The 24,256-nt window shown below is 34.6% G+C and overlaps 1 protein-coding gene across 6 annotated transcripts in view; it reads right to left on the bottom strand.

Moving 5' to 3' along the window:
* Positions 1-24,256, bottom strand: part of CSMD3 (CUB and Sushi multiple domains 3) — a 1,225,248-nt gene that overhangs the window by 150,002 nt on the left and 1,050,990 nt on the right. For all 6 annotated transcript variants that reach the window (XM_045398613.2, XM_045398612.2, XM_045398610.2 and 3 more), the window contains 3 exons: positions 15,500-15,624; positions 8,379-8,475; positions 5,161-5,265 (listed from right to left, as the gene is read on the bottom strand). In XM_045398613.2, the coding sequence (XP_045254548.2) occupies positions 5,161-5,265; positions 8,379-8,475; positions 15,500-15,624 (327 nt within the window). The remainder of the gene's footprint in view (positions 1-5,160; positions 5,266-8,378; positions 8,476-15,499; positions 15,625-24,256) is intronic.

Here is a 24,256-nt window from a genome sequence, read left to right on the forward strand (position 1 = left end):
TCAGCAAATGTTTTGATAAGGCCTATCAACACAATGCTTTAAAAAGTTGCTGACTATAATATCATCTTCTAATAGGTTGCCACTTTGTGGTTTTTGAAAAATACAGTTAACACATTTCATAGATTGCATAAATATCCTGCTCTATGTTTTGTTTGCATATTTTTCTCTTAGGTGAAGAATCTAGATAGCTAATGACTCTTAAGAAGTATCTAGGGATCATCTTGAACCCAAAGCATCGCTTTACGAACATTTAAATTACGTGAATTCAAACTAATAGATTAAACGCCATTCACTTTGAATAGCCTCTGGACTATTAGGAGAGTTGGTAGTGTTATTATTTAAAGCAACTGCACATAAAATATACCAACGCATCATTTGTTCTTATGCTCATTCATTACCAATAGTAAATTCTCACATTTTTTAGTTTGATTCAGATAATTAATTTAGAGGACAGTGGCTTTCTTTGCTCATTTTATAGAAATAACAAGTTGTAATTTAATTGGGTAAACAGTCACAAATACAGTACAGGGAAAAACATACACCATGTAATAAAGTTTTCACTCAATTAGAAAAGAGATTTGTCTCATTCATCTCCCAATTTCCCTACAGTTCTAAGCAGAGTGCACTTCACATAAGCACTCAATGTTACTTTCTAAATTAAAGATCATGATTTAAAATGCTTAAATTATAACTAGTATGTCTTTCCTGTCAAAGATGTTGGTTTCCAAGACCTAAAATTGTGAGATTTAATGTGAGTAGTTATTGATTTCCCTTAGGAAGAGCAGTCAAACTTGTAATTCTCTGTTCTAAAAGGCAAGACACAATGTACTATTAGCATCTATTATGTGTTAATTAGGATATAGCTCAATTTATCTCATTTATTAAAAATAAGAATTTCTAACCAAAAGAACAGTTTAAAAAATATTATATATAGCTATATCATCTTGTTAAATATTAGTGATCATATATTATACAAATAAAGGATTTTTGCATTCAGCAATATATTTTAGAAATGCAAAAGTTGTCCACAAGAGACTTTTTAAAGTTTCTTCAATTTACTTGTGGTTTACAATAATTTAATGGTCTGCATCATGAAGAACTATCAAAACATATCCTGCTTTTGACCTGCGGCACCTATAACAAAGTCACATTTCTCATTATGACGTCTTACACCTTTCAGGAGTAGTCTTGCCTATATAAGCAGCCTTAGTTACTGCCACTGCATCATATCTTATGTACCATTCCTACTGAAATAGTTTGAATTTTTCCTAATGCAGCATATTTAATAGCTGTCTGAATGTGAGATTTCCTCTGCTGAATCTATCCACTCCTTGCTTAACTGTAAAACTCCTTATTTTTTAAGACTCACCCCAAGTGTCACCTCCTGTTTGAAGTATTCCCTGAATTTCCTAAATGGAGATGGTTATTTATTGCTTTTGGGTGATCTACTACAAATATATCTATTACTGTATTCAAAGCACTGTAATATTGCTTTATCTTTGTGAATCTTCTACAAGACTCTTCAAAGAAAGATACTGTGACATGTCTATCTTCACATTTTTTATGTCGAGCATAATGCCTGACATATGGTAGGTGTTCAAAATATTTGTCGGCTGAATAAAGAATGAATGAATAAATTTTGTTTTATGGATTTGTCATGTATTTGCATTACAGTGATACATTTATTGTATCTGAAGTTAGCAATAACTGAAAAGTAAACTTCATTATAAAACCAAAAACATGTAAAAAATCATTTAAATATTATTTACTTAGCACATGCTTATCAATTGCAGCTGCTGTTCCCTCCCACTGAGAGTTTCATGTCTATCAAAACTTCAATTTAGGTCATGGTGTTTCAGTGTGGAACTAAGTGGCCTGAATGAGATGATGTTGAAAGATTTTGTCTTCTTTGCATTTTAAGTAGAGAGTAAGAAAACCCATAGTTACCCAAACACTCACCTAATTACATTTGTGATGATTTTATGTATGAAATGACACATTGCTTCATATATGTGTTTAATAGGGGAACTAATCTATTTTTATGATGGAAAGTTTTGCAGGAATTTGGGAGATGAATGTACATTTTCTATGTCAGGAGTAGTCACTTTAATTCCAATTTTAAAATCTCTACAGGATCTAGTTCCTTTTTCTCAATTTAAAAATACTTATAATTAAAAAGTAGGCATTGCAATTGGTGCCACAGATATTACAAGAGTAAGAGACTGCTATGAACAATTACACACCAAAAATTAGAATAACTCAGAAAAATGAAAAAAAAATTCCTAGAAATATAAAAGTTACCAAGACTAAATTTTAAGGAAACAGAAAATCTACATGAACCAGTAACTAGTAAAAGGATTGAATCAGTTAAAAAAGTCCTCCCAACAAAGAAAGGCACAGCACCAGATGGCTACACTGGTGAATTCTACCTTACACTTAAAAAATTAACATCAATCCTTCTCAAATTCTTCAAAAAAAATTGAAGAGGGGAAAATATGTCCAAACTTTTTTATTGCAGTCAGCCCTGCCCTAATAGCAAAGCCAAAGACACCACAAGAAAAGAAAACTATAGTTCAATATCCCTTCTGAACATGGATGCAAAAATCCTCAACAACATGATAGTAAGCCAAATCTAGCAGCATGTTAAAAAAAAAAAATCATATACCGCAACCAAGAGGAATTTATTCCTGGAATGTAACAATGGTCAAATGTACACAAATCAATAAACGTAATATATCACATTAACAGAGTGAAGAATACAAGTCACATGATTGTATCAATGAATGCAAAAGAAAAGTATTTAAATGTATTTGACACCATTTCATTATTAAAAACTCTCAAAAAAAAAAACTAGGTGTATAAGAAATTTACCTCAACATAATAAAGACCACATATGAAAAGCCCATAACTATCATCATACTCAATGGTAAAAAACAAAAAGCTTTTTCTTTATAATCAGGAAGAAGGTAAGGATATTCTCTCCACTTCTAATCAAAATACTACCGGAAGTCCTAGACAGAGGAATTAGGCAAGAAATAGAAATAAAAGGCATCCAAGTCAAAAAGGAATAATTAAAATTGTCCCTGTCTGCAGATGATAAAACCCTAAATGCGGAACAACATAAAGACTCCATGGACCACACTGAGATGTCATCTTGCCCCAGGTAAAGTGGATATTATCAAGCAACCAAAAAAAAAAAAAAAAGGAGAAAAGGTAACTCTTATACATTCTTGGTGGGAATGTAAATTGGTCAAGGCATTATAAACAATAGTAGGGAGGTTTCGTTAAAAAATGGAAAATAGAACTATATAAGATCCAGCAATCCCACTGCTGGGTATATATCCAAAAGAAAGAAAATTGGTATATCAAAGGGATACCTGCACTCTCGTGTTTATTGCAGCAGTATTCACAATAGCCAATATATGGAATCAACCTGTGTCCATCAGTGCATGAATGGGTAAGGAAAATATGGTATATATGACAATGGAGTACTATTCAGCCATAAAATTGAAATCCTGTTATTTGCAGCAACATGACTGGAACTAGAGGATGTTATGTTAAGTGAAATGAGCCAGGCATAAAAAATGGATATTGCATATTCTCACATATCACACATATGTGTAAGCTAAAAAAGTTGATCTCATGGAGGTAGAGAGTAGAATGATGGTTACCAGAGGCTGAAATGGATGACTTGGAAGGCAAGGAAGAAGAGAGATTGGTTAATGGGTTCAAAAATACAGTTAGAAAGAAAGAATAAATTCTGATGTTTGATAAGCAGGGTGATGAGTTAATGATAATTTATTGTATACTTTAAAATAATGAGAAGATTTGAAATGTTCCCAACATAAATAAATGATAAATGATTGAGGTTATGAATGATAATTCAATTACCCTGTTTTGATCACTACACATTGTATACATGTACAAAAATATCACATGTATCCCAGAAATATGAATAATCATTATTTATCAGTAATATTGAGGAGACTCCATTAAAAAAAAAAAAAAAAAACTGTTAGAACTAATAAGTGAATCCATGAAGTTGCAAGATACAAAATTAACATACAAAGAATCAGCTGCATTTCGAGACCAGCCTAATCAACATGGTGAAACTACGTCTGTACTGAAAATATAAATGAGCTGGGTGTGGTGTAGAGTGCCTGTAATCCCAGTTACTTGGGAGGCTGAGGCAAAAGAATCACTTGAACCCAGGAGGTGGAGGTTGCAGTGAGCCAGGATCATGCCATTCCATTCGAGCCGGGGCAACAAGAACGAAACTCCTTCTCAAAAAAAAAAAAAGAAAGAAAGCTACAAAATGGCTACGAGAAAAATTACAGAAGACACACAAATAAATAGAAATACATCCCATTTTTATGGATTGGAATATTTAATAATGTTAAAATGTCCATACTACACAAAACAACCTACAGATTCAATTTGATGCTTATCAAAATCTGTGACATGTTTTTCCACAAATAAAGTACTAACATGCATATGGAACCACAAAAGATCTTGAACAGCCAAAGAATTCTGGAGCAAGAAGAACAAAAGTGCTGGGGTCCTACTTCTTGATTATATATTACAAAGATAGAGTTACCAAAACAGTGTAGTACTGGATAAAAACAGATATAAAGACCAGGAGGTGATGAACCTGGAGGACATTACACAGTAAAAGAAACCAATCACAGGAGGATAAATACTTCATGATTCCACTTCCATGGCAAATCTAAAATAGTCAGACCCAAAGAAGTGGAGTAGAATGGTGGTTGTCAGGGGATAGGGAAAGGGGGAAATGAAGAGCTGTGGTTCAATGGGTATAAAGTTTCAGTTATGCAAGATGAGTAAGTGCTAGAGATCTGTTGCATAATATTGGACTTACAGTTAATACAATATTGCACACTTAAACATTTGTTGAAAAGGTAGATTTCACATTAATTATTCTTACTCAATAACAAAAAAAAAACTTGTAAATTCTTGTGAAATCATTAAAACTTTATCCATATAATTTTGTAATTGAATTGAAGTAATACTTCAAAATTTTAATAAGACAGTGTTTTATTTGAGAAAGTTGCTATAATATATACATACTCACAAAAATATTTTTTAATTAATATAAACTTGTTCTTAACCTTTTTGAATGGCACATGATATTATTTTTACCTGTGTATTCAAGATGAAATCCTGCAGCAGAAACACTGATGTCTGATTGAAAATTTAGATATAGATTATTAGACGTACTATTCAAAAGATGGGGTATTGTTGTTCCTGAAATGATATATGAGAAGGCAAGTCAATGGCCATATAATAAGTACTATAATAAAATTAAGTAAGTTTACTAATCAGTCAATAGATTACCACTAAAAATATGCATTAATCAAGTTGTTTTTCAAAAAAAAAAATAGTAGAAATATTTTTCTCACAATCCTCTTTCAATATACTGTTCCTATTTCCAAGAAGACAGACCACTTGTGATGGCTTTAGATTGCTTCCTAAAAATAGGTAGGAGCAAAAAGAGCTGGTGAAAGTTAAAGCTATATGTTTGACATGTTCACCGAAAAAAAAGTTGAATTTCATGTGGATTTCAGTATTCTGTGCATGAGCTGATAATAAACAATAAATACATATATATGTAAAGTTAATCTTGTTAGAAACATGAATGTTTGCAATGATCATGTTCAAAGAGGTTATTACTGTGTATTCTCTCTGTTTTCCAATATGTTTTTTGAAGACTGTGCTATACCAGAGGCTTCTGATTTTCAAAGTGATAACCAGTTTTAACTGCCTGTATGTCACCAGATTTGTGAACTAATTAAAAAGAAACACAAAATATGAATAGAACAGTTTGCAAACTAAAAAGGAATAAAAATAAACTTAATTTTGAACTTTGTACGTGATTTTTATAGTATAGTAACAACTTTGTATGAGTCAGATAATATAGTCATTGATTGACTTTTAATAATGAATTAAAGTTAGACAGCTAGATAGATAGATTATTCTATACTAGGTCAAGTGCCTTAATGTTTCTTAAACTCTGACAGCAAAGCTGGTAGTCAGCTTTCAAAAAAATTCCAGTTATGAACTACTGTTACTCTTGTCTTTCAGCAAATGCATTATAATGGTATTTTTCTGGACTTCTGAAGGAGACCAAATTTATTTTATTAAGTTATTGAGTTTGAAAATATAAAGTATCTGCTTGAAACAATTATTTCTTGAGTCTGCTATTGAGCAAATAGTTTAAGATTTTTGACTCCAACTCTAGCAGTTTCAAATGGCAAGCATGAAAATAAGTAAGCGTTAATTCTACATTTTAAGACAAAGTTCAACAAGCATATGAGTTGAGATCATTAAAAACATTTCTTTGTAAGTAACTGGTTTCTTTACATTTGCTTTGCACAACTTTGTGGACCTCACTCCTGATGTCTTCTATGAAAGAACAGAAAAAATTTATTACAGAGCACACACTTGCTTTTTTTCTGACCATAGTGTGATAACGGCAACCGCTGAAGACAGGAATAAACAGAAACTTAAAAGGTCATTTCACCTGCCTTAAGTCTCTTAGAGGATCTTACTGATTAAGAGCTCTAGTTCTGGAGTCACACCAGCTGGGTCCCAATCTCATTCTAACATTAGTTGTACAACCTCAGGCAACTTAATCTCTCTAAGCCTCCATTACCTACCAGGTTTGCTAGAAAGATCAAATAAGGAAATGCATGGCAAATGTCACACAGAACTAGCACTTAGTGATCAACAGGTGTTATTTATCACTTATATTATCATTATATTATTATTTTTAAAGTATTACAGATGGGTGTGGTGGCTCATGTAATAATCACGGGATTACAATCCCAGCTAATCAGGAGGCTGTAAGACAGGTGGATCTCTTGAGACCACAAGTTGGAAATCAGCCTGGGAAACACAGCAAGACCTCAGCTCTAAAAAAACAAAATAAAATAAAAATTAATTGAGGTTGTGGCATGTGACTGTAGTCCCAGCAACTCAGGAAGTTGAAGCAGATAGGTCACTTGAGCCCAAGAACTTAAGGCTGCAGTGAGCTATGATTGCACCACTGCACTCCAGCCTGGGCAATAGAGCCAGACCCTGTCTCTAAAAATGCACACACAAAAATTAATAATGATACTAATAAAGTATTACCCCCAACCTATTATAAATAAAAGTATACTAAAATTGTGTGGGATTTTTCTAAGACTTCTATCTAAATCTATATTGTTCATGCCTAAATCAAATCACTCCTGCTCCAGATATTTCTTTCTTTTCCTCATTGGTTCTGATAAATAATGGGTTCCACTACTCCATTTAAAAATCTCTTAAAAGCTTAGTCATTCAAATTTATTTCAGTATATCTGAATTGAATAAGCTAATCTGTTAGCTATGTTTATATTTCTAGAGTTTAAAAACTATAATAGTAAAAAATTAACAAAGTAAAACTTTTTATTTCAACTTATATATGCAAAAGCTTTTAAATTATTGCATAAATTACCTTTTAAACCTCAATAAATCTGGCCGGGTATTGTGGCTCACACCTGTAATCTCAGCAGGTGTGATCACCTGCTCGCCAAGGCAGGTGGATCACCTGAAGGCAGAAGTTCAAGACCTGCCTGGCCAACATAGTGAAACCCCGTCTCTCCCAAAAAATATAAAACTTAGCTGGGTATGGTGATGCACGTCTGTAATCCCAGCTACTCTGGAGGCTGAGACAGGATAATCGCTCGGACCCAGGAGGCAGGGGTTGCAGTGAGCTGAGATCTCACCACTGCACTCCAGCCTGGGAGACAGAGCGAGACTACATCTCAAAAAATAACAACCTTAATAAATCTAACAGATTTTAAAAGCAAGTCCACATCTTACATAAAAAATAAGACTTTTATTTTGTTTCTTTCTGGTCTTGTTACACATGTATATACTAATTTTATACAATTTTATTCATTTCATAGAAATAATTCTGTATTCTCTTTATTCTCACCTAACAGTACCTTGTAGCATTCACCTGGCTATTTTCATGACTTCATAGCACACAATTCAAAGCACAGTGTAATTTTTTAATTATTATTGCTCATCCTTTTAAGGAAAAGAGCATACATACTATTCCTGAACCCCAACTCAGCTGAAAATATTATCAGTAATATAAAAGCATCAATAAATAATTAGACAAATATATAAAGAATTAAAAATATAATAAGGTTTTGAATATCAATATTGATATCATCTTTAAATCTTTTAAACTTCAGTCCTTGTATCTTTGTGTATAGTTTGTAAAAAGCAAATTAAAACCACCAAGTAAGAGTTGTAGGTAGCTCTTTAATTTTGTTTATATTCTTAATTATACTTGTATTTTAATTAAGCTCAGCTCTCTTATTTACCTGAATAGCTTCCAAGTCTTGGAGCATTGTTGTCTCCCCCATCATAAAAGTCCAGAGAATCCCAATTATGTTCTGTGGCAAAGCTAACAACTTGTACCTGTGAAATAATAATTACAGGTAAGAATAGACATTTCTAACCAGATACACATAACTATAGTCCACCAATCTCCCTTGGAAAAGAGAGTTCAAATCCTGGACCACATAACTGTGGCCCCTCATAGAAGGTTTTTAACAGAACTGATTTTTTTCCATTATTGTACTGGCTTACACGAGCTGATTTTTACACAGAAAAGCCTTTGAAGCACCTACCAACGTTCACTATGGGTATAACCAGAGTAATGTCTGTCACTATCTCAGAACATTCTCTTTTCAAAAGCTTTGAGCTAATCTAATGACTCAGTGCCTGGAATCTCAATTCATTTTCAAAACAATTGGTTAATTTTTATGTATATGTCATTGATTTGAGTTTCCTAGTTTTCTTGTAGCTATTAGGAAAAACCAGATTTGTGGTCTACAAGTCTATAGGAGCTTATAATAAACCTTTTTAAAACCAAGTTTATTTCTGGATACTTTTAAATTATCCTTTCCTTGCATAAACTTTGCTCAATGTCTTCTCTTCCTTTATTTAAAAAAATTTAACATGCATAATTTTAACAAGTCTCAGTATGGATGAGAAAAAATGGCATTTTGTAATTAATTCAAATGCATGTTTAAAAATTTATTTTAATGAATAGAGTTATAGCAACTAATTCACAGTTGAAGGTCCTTAAAGTTGAGAAGGGAAATATTAGGGAGATTTAATTCTCTCCTATCTATTAAATTTTATTTAAAGAAAGAGGCATGTGTTACTTTATTGCACATCACTTGGCACAGCTTGAGTTTTTGCAAGAACCCACAGGACCCTCACAACTGTGGATACTATTTTGCTATTTCTTTATTAATTTTTTTGTAGTTTTAGAGGAAGGAAAGGAATAACTTTATTAAAAGTTTTTTTTAAGCTAAAATCTGTTAAAAACGTAGGCACTGTACTCATTCACTAAATAATTACAACAATTTCACTCATTAAAAATTTATTATCTGCAAAATAGCCCATCATTATTCTTCCATACAAGTGAATATTGGTGCCTGTTTCCAGGGGTGAGTGCCACATGGCAATAGATACCCTGCCTGTAGGATTGGCATCAGGCCCAATGGCAATGTTCTAAGACAGGAAGAAGACCAGAAGTAAAGCTGTATAATTGTAATATAACTGCTACCTCCTTAAACAATTATAAATTCCCTCTTCATGTCTAAAATTTCCTTTCCTTCAGTTCAGGGGAAGAAAATACTGCATTCAGCTTTTTAAAAAATGTGAAGATTCACGCAGGAGGTGACATTTGAGCTAAGCTAAAGATATTGAGCTGAAGGAAATTATTGAGTGTCTAACAATGTAAAAGGAATCAAACCATGAGCTAGATTTAGTGGACCATGAGTAATCTTATTTAGCCACAGGGGAGGGTATTTACATAAGAAGAAATACACATGCAAAGTTAGAGAAATAATAAAAAGTTCAAAAGAGTAGAGCTTAGTAGCTAAATACAAGAGAACTTAGAATCAAAGAGCCTAGGTTTGCAACTTCCTGGCTCCTTCTCCTCATTGGCATGCCACTAAAGGAAAGTTGTTCATCTTTCTGTACTTCAGATTATTTAAATAAATTATTGTCATAAGGGTATCTAATACATAGATTCATTATAAAAATTAAATTAGTTAATTCATATAAGGTGCCCAGCATGTAGTAACGACTCAATAAATCTTAGCTAAGAGGAAGATTAGGGGAGAAACTCAATAAAAAACTAAACACCAGCATAGTAACTATGCACTTCAAGACACAGTGACACCTTCAGTTTTCCAATGAAGGTTTCAGAAGTCGGAGGAAGAACATGATTAGGACTGTGCTCTAGGTACAGCACTGCGTTGGGTGAAGAAAGTAAAAGTGAAAAGACAATTTCAATATCTATTTCAGTAATATTTCAATATGTATTGCAGTAAAAAACAATGAGAGACTGAAGTGTATTGGAGGCAAGTTTAGTAAAAATGGGAATCCAGATATTACACGTGTTGCTGTAGAGAAAGTTATTAAATTTTGTGTGATTCGAATAGGGGAGGAAGTGAAAGGAAAATTTTGAGAAAAATTTATTTTCTTTTCTGAATTATTGAGAGTAGTGGGGTAACAAGAGCAAAAATGTAGACATCTCCAGGAAAATCTATTACCTAGGAGGGAGAAAGAAAGTCAGTTTACTTCTGGATACATATGTCTAGTGTATATAGCTGAATAATGCCTTCTGAAGATATTAGGTTCTGATCTCTGGAACCTCTAAATATTACCGTATATGGAAAAGGGTCTTTCAGATGAGCTTAATTTAAGAATCTTGAGAGAGGGGAAAAGAGGCAGAGGGAGACTCGACACTCATAGAAGAGAAGACAATGTGACCACGGAGGCAGAAATTGGAGTGATGTGGCCAGAATCCAAGGAATTCCAGCAGCCACTAGAAGCTGGAAAAAAATAAGGAAGAGATTCTCTCATTCTTGAGACCCTGAAGTGGTCAGGGACAAGGTAGGAGAGGTTCTGCCAGGATCTCAATTTCAGTGCAGTAAAGTTGATTTTGGACTTCTGGCCTCCACGGCTATGAGGAAAAAAATAAAATAAAACTGTTGTTTGTAATTATAAAACTCATGGTAATTTGTTACAGCAGCCAGAGAGCTGTAATATAATTTGCCACTGGGATTTGAGGTACATTGTGAATGTAGTTTGGCATAATAAAAATATAGAGTGTAGAAGAAGAATTTGGCCAGAAGGACTAGCAGACAATGCTATGAGATTTGTTAAGGGACTCAAATAAATGATTGAGTACTCATTATGACAGAAGACACGTGAAAGCTAACTAAAGATTTTTTTTTTTTCTTTTTTTGAGACAGAGTCTTGCTCTGTCTCCCAGTCTGCAGTGCAGTGGCGCGATCTCCACTCACTGCAAGCTCCACCTCCCGGGTTCACTTCATTCTCCTGCCTCAGCCTCCCAAGTAGCTGGGACTACAGGTGCCCACCACCACGCCCGGCTAATTTTTTTGTATTTTAGTAGAGACGGGGTTTCACTATGTTAGCCAGGGTGGTCTTGCTCTCCTGACCTCGTGATCGGCCCGCCTCGGCCTCCCAAAGAGCTGGGATTACTGATGTGAGCCACCGCTCCCGGCCCAACTAAAAATTTTAAAAGAGGTAATTATTGACTCACTGTTCAGAGTAACTTTGCATTAGATATAGTTGCCCATCATGGCAATGGAATAGCTTTATGAGGTAATGAATTTCCAATCATTAAAACTAGGCTTCTATCATTATAACTGTTCAAATTCCATTTTACTTCAGATTACATAAAATCAGGATAATCATCTGTAAACTGATACAATAATGTAATCAACATATTTTTCCCCATGGTTTATTACATATTTCCCTTTTCCTGATAACTATCACTGTTAATTTTGAATGTAGCCCCATTGAAATTCTCCAATATATCCTGCTAATATAAACAAACAAATAAATGAATCTACTCTTTGCCACAAAGAGTGGGATATTCTCACATAATATTAATTTAACAAATTAATCTGTTTGTTGAGGTAATTCCCAAAGAATGGTTCAATTATTCTGTATTATTGTAATTTTTCAGCATTCCAAATGTTTCTTCTTTTCCTCTCTTTTTAACAATGATAATCCCACTTTATCTCATATATGATTTATTGAATATTCATATAATTCTTTATTCACACATATATTTGGCCCAACAGAGACAAATATTAAATATTGATCTTTAAACCTAGTGTAGTAGCCAGGTAGCTCTTAGGTAAATTTAATGAAGATTCAAATATAAGTCATATATTACATAAGTGTGTGTGTGTGTGTGTGTATGTGTTACAAGTTTCTATAACTCAGTGATATGTCTAAAACTAGCATCCATATAAGTGATCAATCAGAAAAAAGTCCTTGATAGCTGTTTTTAGCATGTTTACAATTAAAATCCAAAATTTTTACACACTATATGTTTGCTAAATGCTCTGCTAAACTCAAATTTTGTTTTCTAAAGTACAGTCAAGAAACAAAGTCCTTCCTCAGTGGAAGATTTTAGTGTTATTCATATGTGTCCAGTTTTGAATAGTGTTTGCCTAGGATAAGTGATATATAACATAGTTTTTCTGCAAACATCTTAGTAGTTCATTATGCCTGCTAACCCTAAAATAGTCAAAACTCCACTTGTGCAAGTATTCATTGATTCATTCTAAAAATATGTACTGAGAATATACTGCCAGGCACTGTGCAGTATGTACTTCCAGGAACTGTACTAGCTGACAGAATGGACTTGGCACTGTCCTCATGAGGTTATAGATAATTAGCAGTAACATTAAAATGTGATGGGTGTTATGATAAATAAATTCCAGGGAACTGTGAGAACATACAGCAGAACTTAACCTTGTCTCAAGTTCATGGAAGGTCTTCCACAGAAAATGTATTTAAGTTGAGACAGAAATGTCGAGTAAGAATAAGCAAAATAAAAGGAGATCATAGAGAGTGTTGGCAGAAAGAACAACATGCACAAAGGGTCCAAAGGCAAAAGAAAGCTAGGTTTTTATAAGGAGCTGAAATAGTACAGATAGAATAGTTACAAAATAAGGACAGAGCACAATGGCATAATCAGTAGTGTCAAAGGAGTTAAGGAGATTGGAGACAACTGAGGTATTATATACAAAAAAATGATAGTATTAGATTTTTACTTTCAGATGGTTACTCTACTAGATGTACAGGAGATAGACCGGAGGAGAATAAGAACCTGGGACAAGGATGACGCTACCTGATCTTGGGTAGTAAAAGTGTGGATGGAGAGAAATAGACTTGTTTAAGAGATTTATGAAAGACAGACCTGACAAATTTCATTGTACCGAGTTAAGAGTCAGAGAAGAATTAACATTTCTGGCTTGTGTAACTTAATGGATGAGGAAGTTATTCTGAGAAAGAGAACACTGAGAAAGTTCTATAGTTTTGAGAAGAGTCTATGAAGTCACTTTTAGACAGGTTGAATTTGACAAGCCATCAAGAAGTTTAGCTGAAAATGTCCAGTAGGCAGTTGGATATATGTTCTGCAGCTTAGGTGAGAGGTCTGGGTTAGATATTTAGGTCTGGATGTCATAATTTATTCAGCACCTCATTCGAAAATATGTTTTCTGATTTTCTATTATGGTTTAGGTCCGGACATTTCTAGCACATGAAAGTAGCTGAAGCCATGGAATTAGACAAGGTCCCAGAGAGAATAAAGTGAAATGAACAAAGGCCACAGAATCTCATAAACACTAATATTTGAACAATAGATTGAATTGGAAGAGGAGACCAGGTAGGAGATATAGAAGTAGGAGCTACAGATGTAGAAGAGAAAACAAAACAAAATCCAAGAAAATATTGGTTTCCTAGGATCTAAGGAGACAAAAATAGTCTATTAGGAATCAGGGGAGGAACAACAAGATAGAGAGCTGCTGACAGAGCAAGAAAGATGAACCACACAATGGATTTAATCACATTTAGATCTTCACTATGAGATTGGCTCTATTAGAGTATTGGGTGCTGAAGCCACATTGCAGTGGGTCAAAAAGAGAAGATGAAAACTAAATAAAAAATGCCAGGGTTTTCATAATTTTAAGATAAGATGGAAATAAGTAAGCTAATGTTAATATATAGATGCTCTAGAATAACTTTCAGAAGATTACAACCAGATGATAGTAAAATTTCTATGAAGGTTTTAAAGATATCATATCATTTCAGATCCTCTACATAAGCTGGTACATGGGCAATCCCAAAATCCTTACTATTCTACTATAATAAGATAGAGTTGATTAGTTATCTTCAAATTTTACAAATTGTCTGTAAACTAGCCAGAATGTAAGTATGCATCTATAATCTTTGGATACCCTTAAAACTCTGACATTGGTTTGCTGGCATATTTTACTCCCAACGCAAGTCAAGTAATTTTTAAAACGTCTGAACAATTATAAATCCATGAAGCTGATTGTTTTTTACTAAAAAATATGCTTCAATGTGATTTCATTATAAATGCACGGTGTCTTGGCTAATTTTTCCACAACTCATATATGTCTCAAATTTCTAAATAAAAACTCTACAAGTCAATTAGAGAAGTAATAAAGTTATATCTGTGAAGGCTAGATAATGTAATATTTATGAAGCATAATTACCTTTCATAGAATATATATACTGATTCTGCAGTAAAATATTACCAATTCATCCAGAAAAAAATATATCTTTATGTAAACAGAATAACTCACCAAATAGCAGCCCCCAAAATAGGTATAATTCAAATAACAGGACAGTCACTGTTGATTACCTATTTTTGAAGAGCATCCTCCTTCCTTGCTAACAGAGACCTGGTTTAGTTCAATTAAGTGAGAGATGTGTGCATCATAGGAGGCTGCACTTATTGCTTACTCCTGATACGTAACACCATTTTATTTGAGCCAAATCATAGTAAATCTTTGGTTGTTGCCCATTGTATACGTCAGGAATGGATATGATTACAATCTTGGTCAATAAAACAGGAGGGAAAGTCTGCTGGCAGGTTTCCTGAAAAGTTTTCTTAACCACTGAAATGGTACATAACATAGGGACATTCTGATTTAGCTGCTGGCCATTGCTATGTAGGGCTGTTATGCCTAGAGCTTTTGCAGCCACCTCAAGACCTCAGGAGAAGGTGTCTAAGAACTAAAACCAACAGGCTGAGCATGGCAGAACAGAGCGATGGAAATAACCTGGGTGAGGAAAGACACAGCTGAACCCCTGAAATAATGTTTAAATCTGCTTACCTCAAGATTCCATGTTATATGGGGGTAATACATTTTTTGTATTGCTTATGCCATCTTGAATTGGCTTTCTGTTAATTCTATGTGAAAAACATTAATAACAAATATCTTTCTATTCATTTCAACCATGTCAGTCAAAAACACTTGCTAAACTTTTAGAAATAATGTTCATTCTGTCATCTCTGAAAAGATTAACGACAAACAGATAATGAAAAGAAGAAAAACTTAAATATTCTTACTTGAATGCCAGCTCCCTCTGGCACTGTGATCTTCCACACACAATTCAGATTGTTGTCATAAGGCTCAGGGTATCCAGGTGACAAAATAGTCCCTTTGCGCTTAGTTAAAAATCCACCGCAGGGCACTAAAGTAAAGCAGTCCAAGAGAGGGAGTTAATTCTAATGCAAAGGATTAAAAAAGACTAAAGGTCAGAGATAACATCTTAGATAGATACTAGACTTGCAAATCAAATCATACGGTTTTTCAAAACTCATAAAAGCAATGAAAATTAAGTTTTTGTATACCATGAAAATGTTAAAAAATAATTAGACAGCATTAATGGATGACCTTTGAATGGCATATCTAAAAATAATACTACAATTAACTCAATAACAGCATATTATTTGTATTATATTACTAAAACATGCATTGACTAAATTTGCCTTAAAAATAGTTCATTTCCAGATAAATATTGTCTTGAATTTTTTAAAAAATGATTTGGTACTTTCTCCTTCCTACATTCTTTGAGGAGTAACAGCATCCACTGAAAAGTAATGAGGATGATGATAACAATTATGATCATAACATTTATATAGAGCCTACTCTATGCTAGGCACCCTCCTAAGTACTTTACATATTTTAACTAATTTAAGCCTTCCAACAACTAATGAGATATGAATAAGTATTCTCCACATTTAACAGCTGAGGCAATCAAATGGAGTCATTAAGAGATTGTCTTGCCCAAGATTACATATTAAGAGATGAAGCTGGTCAGGTGCAGTAGCTCACGCCTGTAATCTTATCACTTTGGGAGGCTGAGGTGGGAGGCTCACAAGTTCAGGAGTTCAAGACCAGCCTGGCCAATAGAGTGAAACCCTATCTCTACTAAAAATACAAAAAATTAGCCAGACGTGGTGGTGGGCGCCTGTAGTCACAGCTACTCGGGAGGCTGAAGCAGGAGAATCACTTGAACTCAGGAGGCAGAGGTTGCAGTGAGCTGAGATTGCACCACTGCACTCCAGGCTGGGAGACAAAGTAAGACTCCTTCTCAAAAAAAAAAAAAAAAAAAAAAAGATGAAGCTAAGATTTGAATCCTGGCAGTTGGAGCCAGAGTCCATGTCCTTAGGTGGAACTGAAGATACTTCAAGTGGTCCCAGTTCAGTAATTGCCATTCTAACTACTACAAGAAAGAACATGTATGCAGACTTACTCAGAAATCAATAAAGGCTTCAATCATTTTTAGAAGGTACTAAGCCGAAAGCAAAATTCTCATGCCATCAATAGAACCACCTTGATTCTGGTCATAACCTAACTCATAACTCTTAAATTCTGTGTGACTTTGACGTGTTCTTTAAACTCTATGAAACACAGATATCTTACCTGTGGAATGGTAATGCTATTGTTTCTAAAAGGCTTTTGTGAAAAATACAAAGAAACTAGAATGTACATAAGAAACTAGAACACTGCTTGGAACACAGAAATCAATAAATCATATTTCCTTTTGCTACAACTATTATTTTAGGTTCCAATGGTACTGTGCTCCTGGGGAATTTGTCCTAATATGGCTATAAATGATGAGATATAAGGAACATATCTTTTGTAATAATTTTTTTAAGTGAATTACAGATTTGTGCCACTTTCAAAGACAAACGCAAACACCAGGGCAATTACTCAAAAAAAAAAAAAAAAAAAAAGAAAGAAAGAAAGAAAGAAAAAAAACTGTTGCAAACTTTTTAAAATAGTGTGACAATATATTTTTTTTTAAAGAAACTCACTTAGTTGTGTTTTCTTACAAATCTCTGTTAATGGGTTATATACAAATTCTGTTTAAATTAGCCAAAATTAATTTAGCCCATTTAAATAGAAAACCAGCAGTTTTGCATGATTTGAGAATGGCATGCAATAGACAGAAGAAGAAATCTAAAATATTCACCCAAAAAATAGAACAAAAAAAAGTAATTGATGAAGTGTATCCTGCCAATTAAAAAAAAAAACAAAAAACTTTATAGATGCTCTTCCTCTCCATCCCCACCATCCCCACTGCCACAACCTTTCCTCGTACATATATATATATATATTTTTTTTTTCTGAGTTGCAACATTAATCACATAAACGGCCTCCCTATGGCTAGTATGTTTTCCATGCACTATATTTTTGAAATTACTGTCAAAATTATCTTTCTAAATTAAAATATGACATGTTGCTTCTCTGGTGAAAATCCTTAAAAAATTTCCCCATTGTCTGAATTCACAACTCACGGATAGTTTCTTTTTCCTTTTTACTTTTTTTTTTGAGACAAGCTCTGGCTTTGTTGCCTAGGCTGGAGTGCAGTGGTGTGATTATAGCTCACTGCAGCCTCAAATTCCTAGGCTCAAGCAATCCTCCCACCTCAGCCTGCAGAAGAGCTAGTACTACAGGTGTGTGACATCATACCCAGTAATTTGTGCATAGATATTCAGCTAATTTTTATGTAGCTAATTTGTAGAGACAGGGTCTATGTTGCTCAGGCTGGTCTTAAATTGTTGGCCTCAAACAATGCTGCCTCAGCCTCCCAAAGTGCTAGGATTATAGTCACGAGTCACTGTGTTGGGCCTACAGATAAACATAGTTAATTGTATTCGTCTCTGACTTCATCTCCAGGCTTATATGTAATTATAATTTCCCAACTCCTCATCATCCTAATCCCCCATCCCAGTCCAGCCTTCTAAACTAATATGCTCCCTTATTGCTGTCACTTGATCTGTCCTTCTCTCACCTAGCTAACACCTACCCATCTACGGACTTTCAGTGTGAATGTTACCTCTTCAATCCTTTGGAATTTTCCTGTGCTAAGTGTCCTATAGTTTCCCATAGCACCAAATGTTTTCCTGTACGATTTTATCATACTATGCTTCCATATTATTTTCATATTAGTTTCTTGCAATAGACTCAAGTCTGAGCAAAAAAGGTCACTTTTTTGCCTGAAACTCTGTTTGTCAAGATTCTAACTCTTCTCCTTCTTTGCATTATAAATTTTCTTCCATGCTGCTACAGTGACAAGTTATCTCCTCTTCCTCCATCGTCTCTTTCATGCATTGCATCAGGCTTTTGTCCTCACTGCTCTAGTGAAATGACCATGTCAAAGTCACCAGAATATTAATGTTGTAATATGATCAATCCTTAACTTGTATTTTACTTAATCTATGAATAATTAGTTCTCACTGTTGATCACTCCATCTGTCTTGAGCCTTTGTTTGCTTGACCAACAGAACACCATACTTTCCTGGTTTTCTTCTGTATTATTGGCTGCAGATTTTTTTTTTTTTTTTTTTGGTAACTCATTCTCCTCTTTGTAACTTTGTCCCAGGCCATAGTCTGTCTTCTAATCACCATCCCCGCTCAGTGATAACATACACTTCCATGTCTTCTATATGCTCTGACTACCAGATGTTTACCTCTAGCTGTGATTTCTGTGAGTTTTGCAATCATATGTCTAATAAGTATCTCAAAATGGATATGTCCAAAATAATAACTTTGAAATTCTTCCTCATCCACACTCTCTTTCATCTCAGGGAATGTCACCACCATTCACTCAGTTCTTAGGCATAAACCTAACATTCATCTTGATTTATCTTTCTTGCATTCAAGTTTACATTTACATCTATTCTCAATCTATCAGTAACAGCTCCACCTTAAAAATATATCCCAAAGGTTACTAATTCGTATCACTGTGACCATTATCTTCCTATCCAAATCGCATTACTTTTCCCCTCCATTACCTTGATAGGCTTCTAATCAGCCATATTGGTTCTACTCCACATCTCCCTACACTAACTAAGTGATTTCTTAGAAACTGATTAAGATCACATCACTCCACAGCTCAATATATTCCCATACTAGTTAGAAAAATTTCAAACTCACCATGGTCTTCAAGGATCCAAGTGACTTGGCCCTCTGCTCTGCCTCTCTAAACTCATCACCTATCACTCTTTGCTATCATTTACTGTGTTCCAGACACTGTGGCTTGAACATGTCAAGATCTCTCTCCCCTCAACAGTTCATACACTTGCTCACCAACAAGAAAGACTTTTATTCATCCCTCCCTTTGTTCATTTTATTCAGGTTTAAAATGGCAGCATGCTCTGGATGTCTGGTAACTCCAGCTCCTGTTTTATTTTTTTCTACAGCATTACCACTCCCCAAAAGAAAAGAATGTATTTCTTGATGACGTTTATCCTCCTTCACTAAAATGTAAAATGTAAATGCAAAATGTAAGGACAAAGATCTTATATTCTTATTCAAAACGATGTCACCAGTGCTTAGAATAGTGTTGGCATGCAGTAAGCACTCAATAAATTCTTGATGAATAAATCACTGAAGAACTGATTGTGTGTCTGTATATATCTTGTGCTTTCAAATTACCTCTTTATCATTCCTGCATCATTCCTGTCTCCCAGTATTTTCCTAAACAAGCCATATTTGTCTAATTCTACGTCAATCATCTTTATTTATTTACCAACAAAATATGCTATAGAAAAATTAGCAGATAAGCAATACCACATACAGAATATTTTACATTTGACTCTCATGTATATTACTTAATCTAACATTTGCATCCTGTTTTTAAAAGATATATGATAAATTTCTGTTCTGATCAGTATTCAGTATAATATGTGGATTAAGAAAACAGGCCTTCAAATCAAGCAGCCTAGGTTCAAATCAAATTCTGCTTTTTTATCTAAGCCAAGAGGTTTTAATACCTGTAAAATAGAGATAATTGTATCTACCTTCCAAAGTTGATGTCAATATTAAATGAGATAATGCTTAATAGTGCTTCATTCAAATGCTAAAAATTGCTATTTATTATTGTATTTAATAACTTTTTCATGGATGAATGAGTAGATGAATAAATGGATAAATGAATAAGATGGAGATTTTGTATATATTTCTTCATGAATTTTTTCCCATTCTAAGAAAAGATGAAGTAGACAGGTGTTGCCATGGAGACTTTCAAGTAAAAGTAGTTCTTTCTGAGTCTCTAAAGAACTTAAAAAAACAGAACCAGATAAGCTGATCAGATAAGCAGCTAATTAAAGACTCTTTGACTAAGGCGAGTAGGTGGCGGCTTCTGGGGCTTTTCAAAAAAGACCTCCCACTAACAGAAGTACTTATGCCTAAGGCCATATATTGTCAAAGCTATTAGTGGCTGCAGGGGGTTATTTGAATCACAGCGTCTAAAATGGAGGAGAGCCTGGGGGTTTAGGAGACTGAAGAGTTTAAGAAATGTGAAGTGTAAAAAGGTCAAATTTGGAAGATAAAAACTCTGCCTTCAGCATAGGTTTTATTTTTCATTTTTACATTGGTCTCAACTCTAATTATTTTAAGTAAAATTTTATTATATTGTATTGTAATTAAGAAAGGCTTGGAACGACATGCTTTGCACAAGATTATTAAATATTGTTTACAAACCAGTTGTTAAAGTTTGTGAATCTTCTAATTTGGTATTTTAACTATAAGCACAACTCACATATCATGTCTAATGGGGCTGCTTTCCAATCAACAGTTTAGTTTTAGTATGTCAGTGTGTGCAAAATTACTGAACATTTTCTTGTGCTTTACTGTGACAGAAAAAAAAAAAAAGACAATGTTGATAGTAATAATAAGAACTGTGAAACGGAAAGGACACAATTGAGAGGGAAATCATTAGGAATGTAGAAAGCAGTATTGTTTTGGTTTCAATTGGATGCTCACTTGGCTTAAGCTGTTAACTGAGCATTCATTGAACTGTGAAGATAGAGAAAAACAATCATCATGTATAAAATCCTGTAAATAGGCTGTCAAAGATTATATCTAAACTGTAAAGTGTAAATAGAGAATTTGCTCTCTCTCAGAATAAAGCTCCCCATATAATATGTAAATCTATTGCTTGCATTTCACCAACATACATACCTTTCTGCAGATGTCAGAAGAGTTTGAAACCTCAGATTTGTAAAGGTCTAAGCCAGGAAAGTATGCAAGAGTATCACCATGTGGTGGATACTGAAATGGAAAAAATATGGACCTTGGACTTGGGAAGTTGGTGAGGGTTGTCAGACCCTCTACAGATATTCAGGAAATTGATACAGTAATTTACTAAAATCCATTCACTGAACAAAAGTTTACTGAACACCTGTTGTGTGCCAAGTCCTCTTTCAATTGAGCCCAAAACCAATATAGTGACAATGGAAAGAGGGACGATTAAGACAGTTTAAGAAATGTTTTACAACCAAAAATTATACATAATACATTTCGATGGCTGCGGTAAAGGTAATGATATAAAGAGTAAACGGTTGATGGATGGCAGAAAATTATTTTAGATAGGATGGCCAAGAAAGATAGGAGACGTCAATGAAATGATGTAGTGAGACAAAAAGATATCTGTTCCAATCAGAGGAAATGAGAAATTCAAAGACCTTGGGGCAGATGTTTTGTGCAGTTAACAGATGTTGAAAAGGAGCACAAATTAAAGAGAACATTTTGATATCAACATAAGATAGCTCTGTACTTGACTCTCATATTTGAATATTTAAGACACTGAGCTTTTTCTATCTTAAAAATATTTTAAGACATGACCATTTTTATTCAGAACATTTTGAAGCTAAAAATACTTGTAGTTAAAAATAGAAATGCAAACTGTATTTTCATTTATGTAAAGATTAGTAGTTGGACCAAATGGTAAAACCTAAACTGGTCTGTCTTCTGAATGTCATTTAGAATCATCACCTTTCTATTTCTTCTCTACACAGATCCCATATATCCATCTGTCATATTGTCAACTTTCTGGATTTACACCTGTTTCACAAGGAAGAATATTTTTAAAATCGTATAAGGTAATACGTCTTTTTCATGTGATCTTGGCAGAAAATACAAGTCATCTGACACAATTTTCTATCTCTGGATATGTACTTTTAAACTGCTTCATTCTATTCAGGTTGCTATAACGAAATACCACAGAATGGGTGGCTTATAAACAACAGAAATTTATTTCTCACAGTTCTGGAAGCTGGGAAATCAGCACTGGTAGATTTGATGTCTGCTGAGGGCCCCTTTCCTGGATTATATATCACCGTCTTCTGGCTGTGTCCTCACATGGTAAAACAGGCTAGAGATCTCTCTGGGGTCTCTTTCATAAGAGCATTAATCCCATTCATGAGAGCTCTGCCCTCGTAACTACCTTCCAATCCCTGCCCCCAATACTACCACCTTATGAGTTAGGATTCTAACATATGAATTTGGGGGATTCAAATATTCAGACTACAGCATTCTGCTGCTGGTCCCCAAAATTAATGTCCTTCTCATATGCAAAATACATTCATTCCATCCCAATAGCCCCACAAGTTGTAATTTGTTCCAGCATCAACGAAAAGTCTAATGTTCAAAGTCTCATCTAAATATCATGTCAATCACATATGGGTGACACTTTAAGATAAGATTCATCCTGAGGCAAACTGCCCTCCAGCTGAGAGTCTGTAAAATCAAACAAATTATCTACTTTCAAAATATAATGGTGAGACAGGCACAGGACAGATGTTTCCATTCCTAAAAAGAAAAACAGGGCAGAAGAAAGGGGTAACAGATCTTAAGCAGGACCAAAACTTTAAAATTCAAGAAAAATCTTTTTTGGTTCAATGCTCTGTTCTTCAGTCCCACTGGGCCTATGGTCTCACCTCCTAGACTCACAGGTTGGAGGTCTCCTCCCAGACGCATTGCAGGGAAGTTTCCATATTCTGGACCTACTGGAGGTTATAATCTTACTTCTGTGACTTTGCTGGGCATAATACATACCACAGCTCTCACAGATTAGAGTTGCATGCCTGTGGTTCTCCCTGACTACCATCACATCAGTGGCTCTACTGTTTCACGATCATATGGGTGGCCCCACCTCTGTAGCTCCACTGGGCATTTTTCCACAAGGTAATGCTAAAAGTATGAGGCCATCCACATGACCCCTATGGCAGATCTCTGTCTGGGCAGAGAGGCTTTCCAGGACACTCTTTGAAATCTACACAGAGGCAGCCACATCTCCATAACCTTACTGGGTACAGGGCATGGTGAACCAGACCCACAGGAACTATTCCTGTGTAGCCAAGCAGACTGCATGAATCAGAGCCTGGGGCTTAAGGCCCTTCCTTTGAAATCTGACTCCTAGGCCCTTGCACTCTGGGCTTGTGACTGGATGGGCAGCCTTGATCTCTGAAATGCATTCAGGTTCATTCTTCCTTTGTTTTGGACAATAGGTCCTGACTTCTGTTTAGATGGCTGACTAATCTTTGCATTGTATTGATGAATAGCTTCTAGCTTCTATTGAGATGGTCAGTTCATACTAGTCTTCTTATCAAACAGTACTTGACTAAACTTTTTTTTTTTTTTTTTTTTTAAGACAGAGTCCCACTGTGTTGCCTGGACTAGAGTGCAGTGGTATGATCTCGGCTCACTGCAACCTCTGCCTCCCAGGTTCAATCAGTTCTCCTGCCTCAGCCTACCAAGTAGCTGGGATTACAGGCATGCACTACCATGCCCGGCTAATTTTTGTATTTTTTAGTAGAGACCAGGTTTCACCACGTTGGCCAGGCTGGTCTCAAACTCCTGACTTCAGGTGATCCACTCGCCTTGGCTAAACTCTTAAAGTTCTCTTTTGAATAGGTCTTCTCATTTTTCCAATATGGGTAGGTTGAAAGTTTTTAAAATATAAAAGTTTTGATTCCCATTTTTTTTTTCTTTTTTTTTTTTTTTTTTAGACAAAGCCTTGCTCTGTCAAC

The sequence above is a fragment of the Macaca fascicularis genome, chromosome 8 (genome assembly GCF_037993035.2).
Source record: "Macaca fascicularis isolate 582-1 chromosome 8, T2T-MFA8v1.1".
In the NCBI taxonomy this organism is placed as follows: domain Eukaryota; kingdom Metazoa; phylum Chordata; class Mammalia; order Primates; family Cercopithecidae; genus Macaca; species Macaca fascicularis.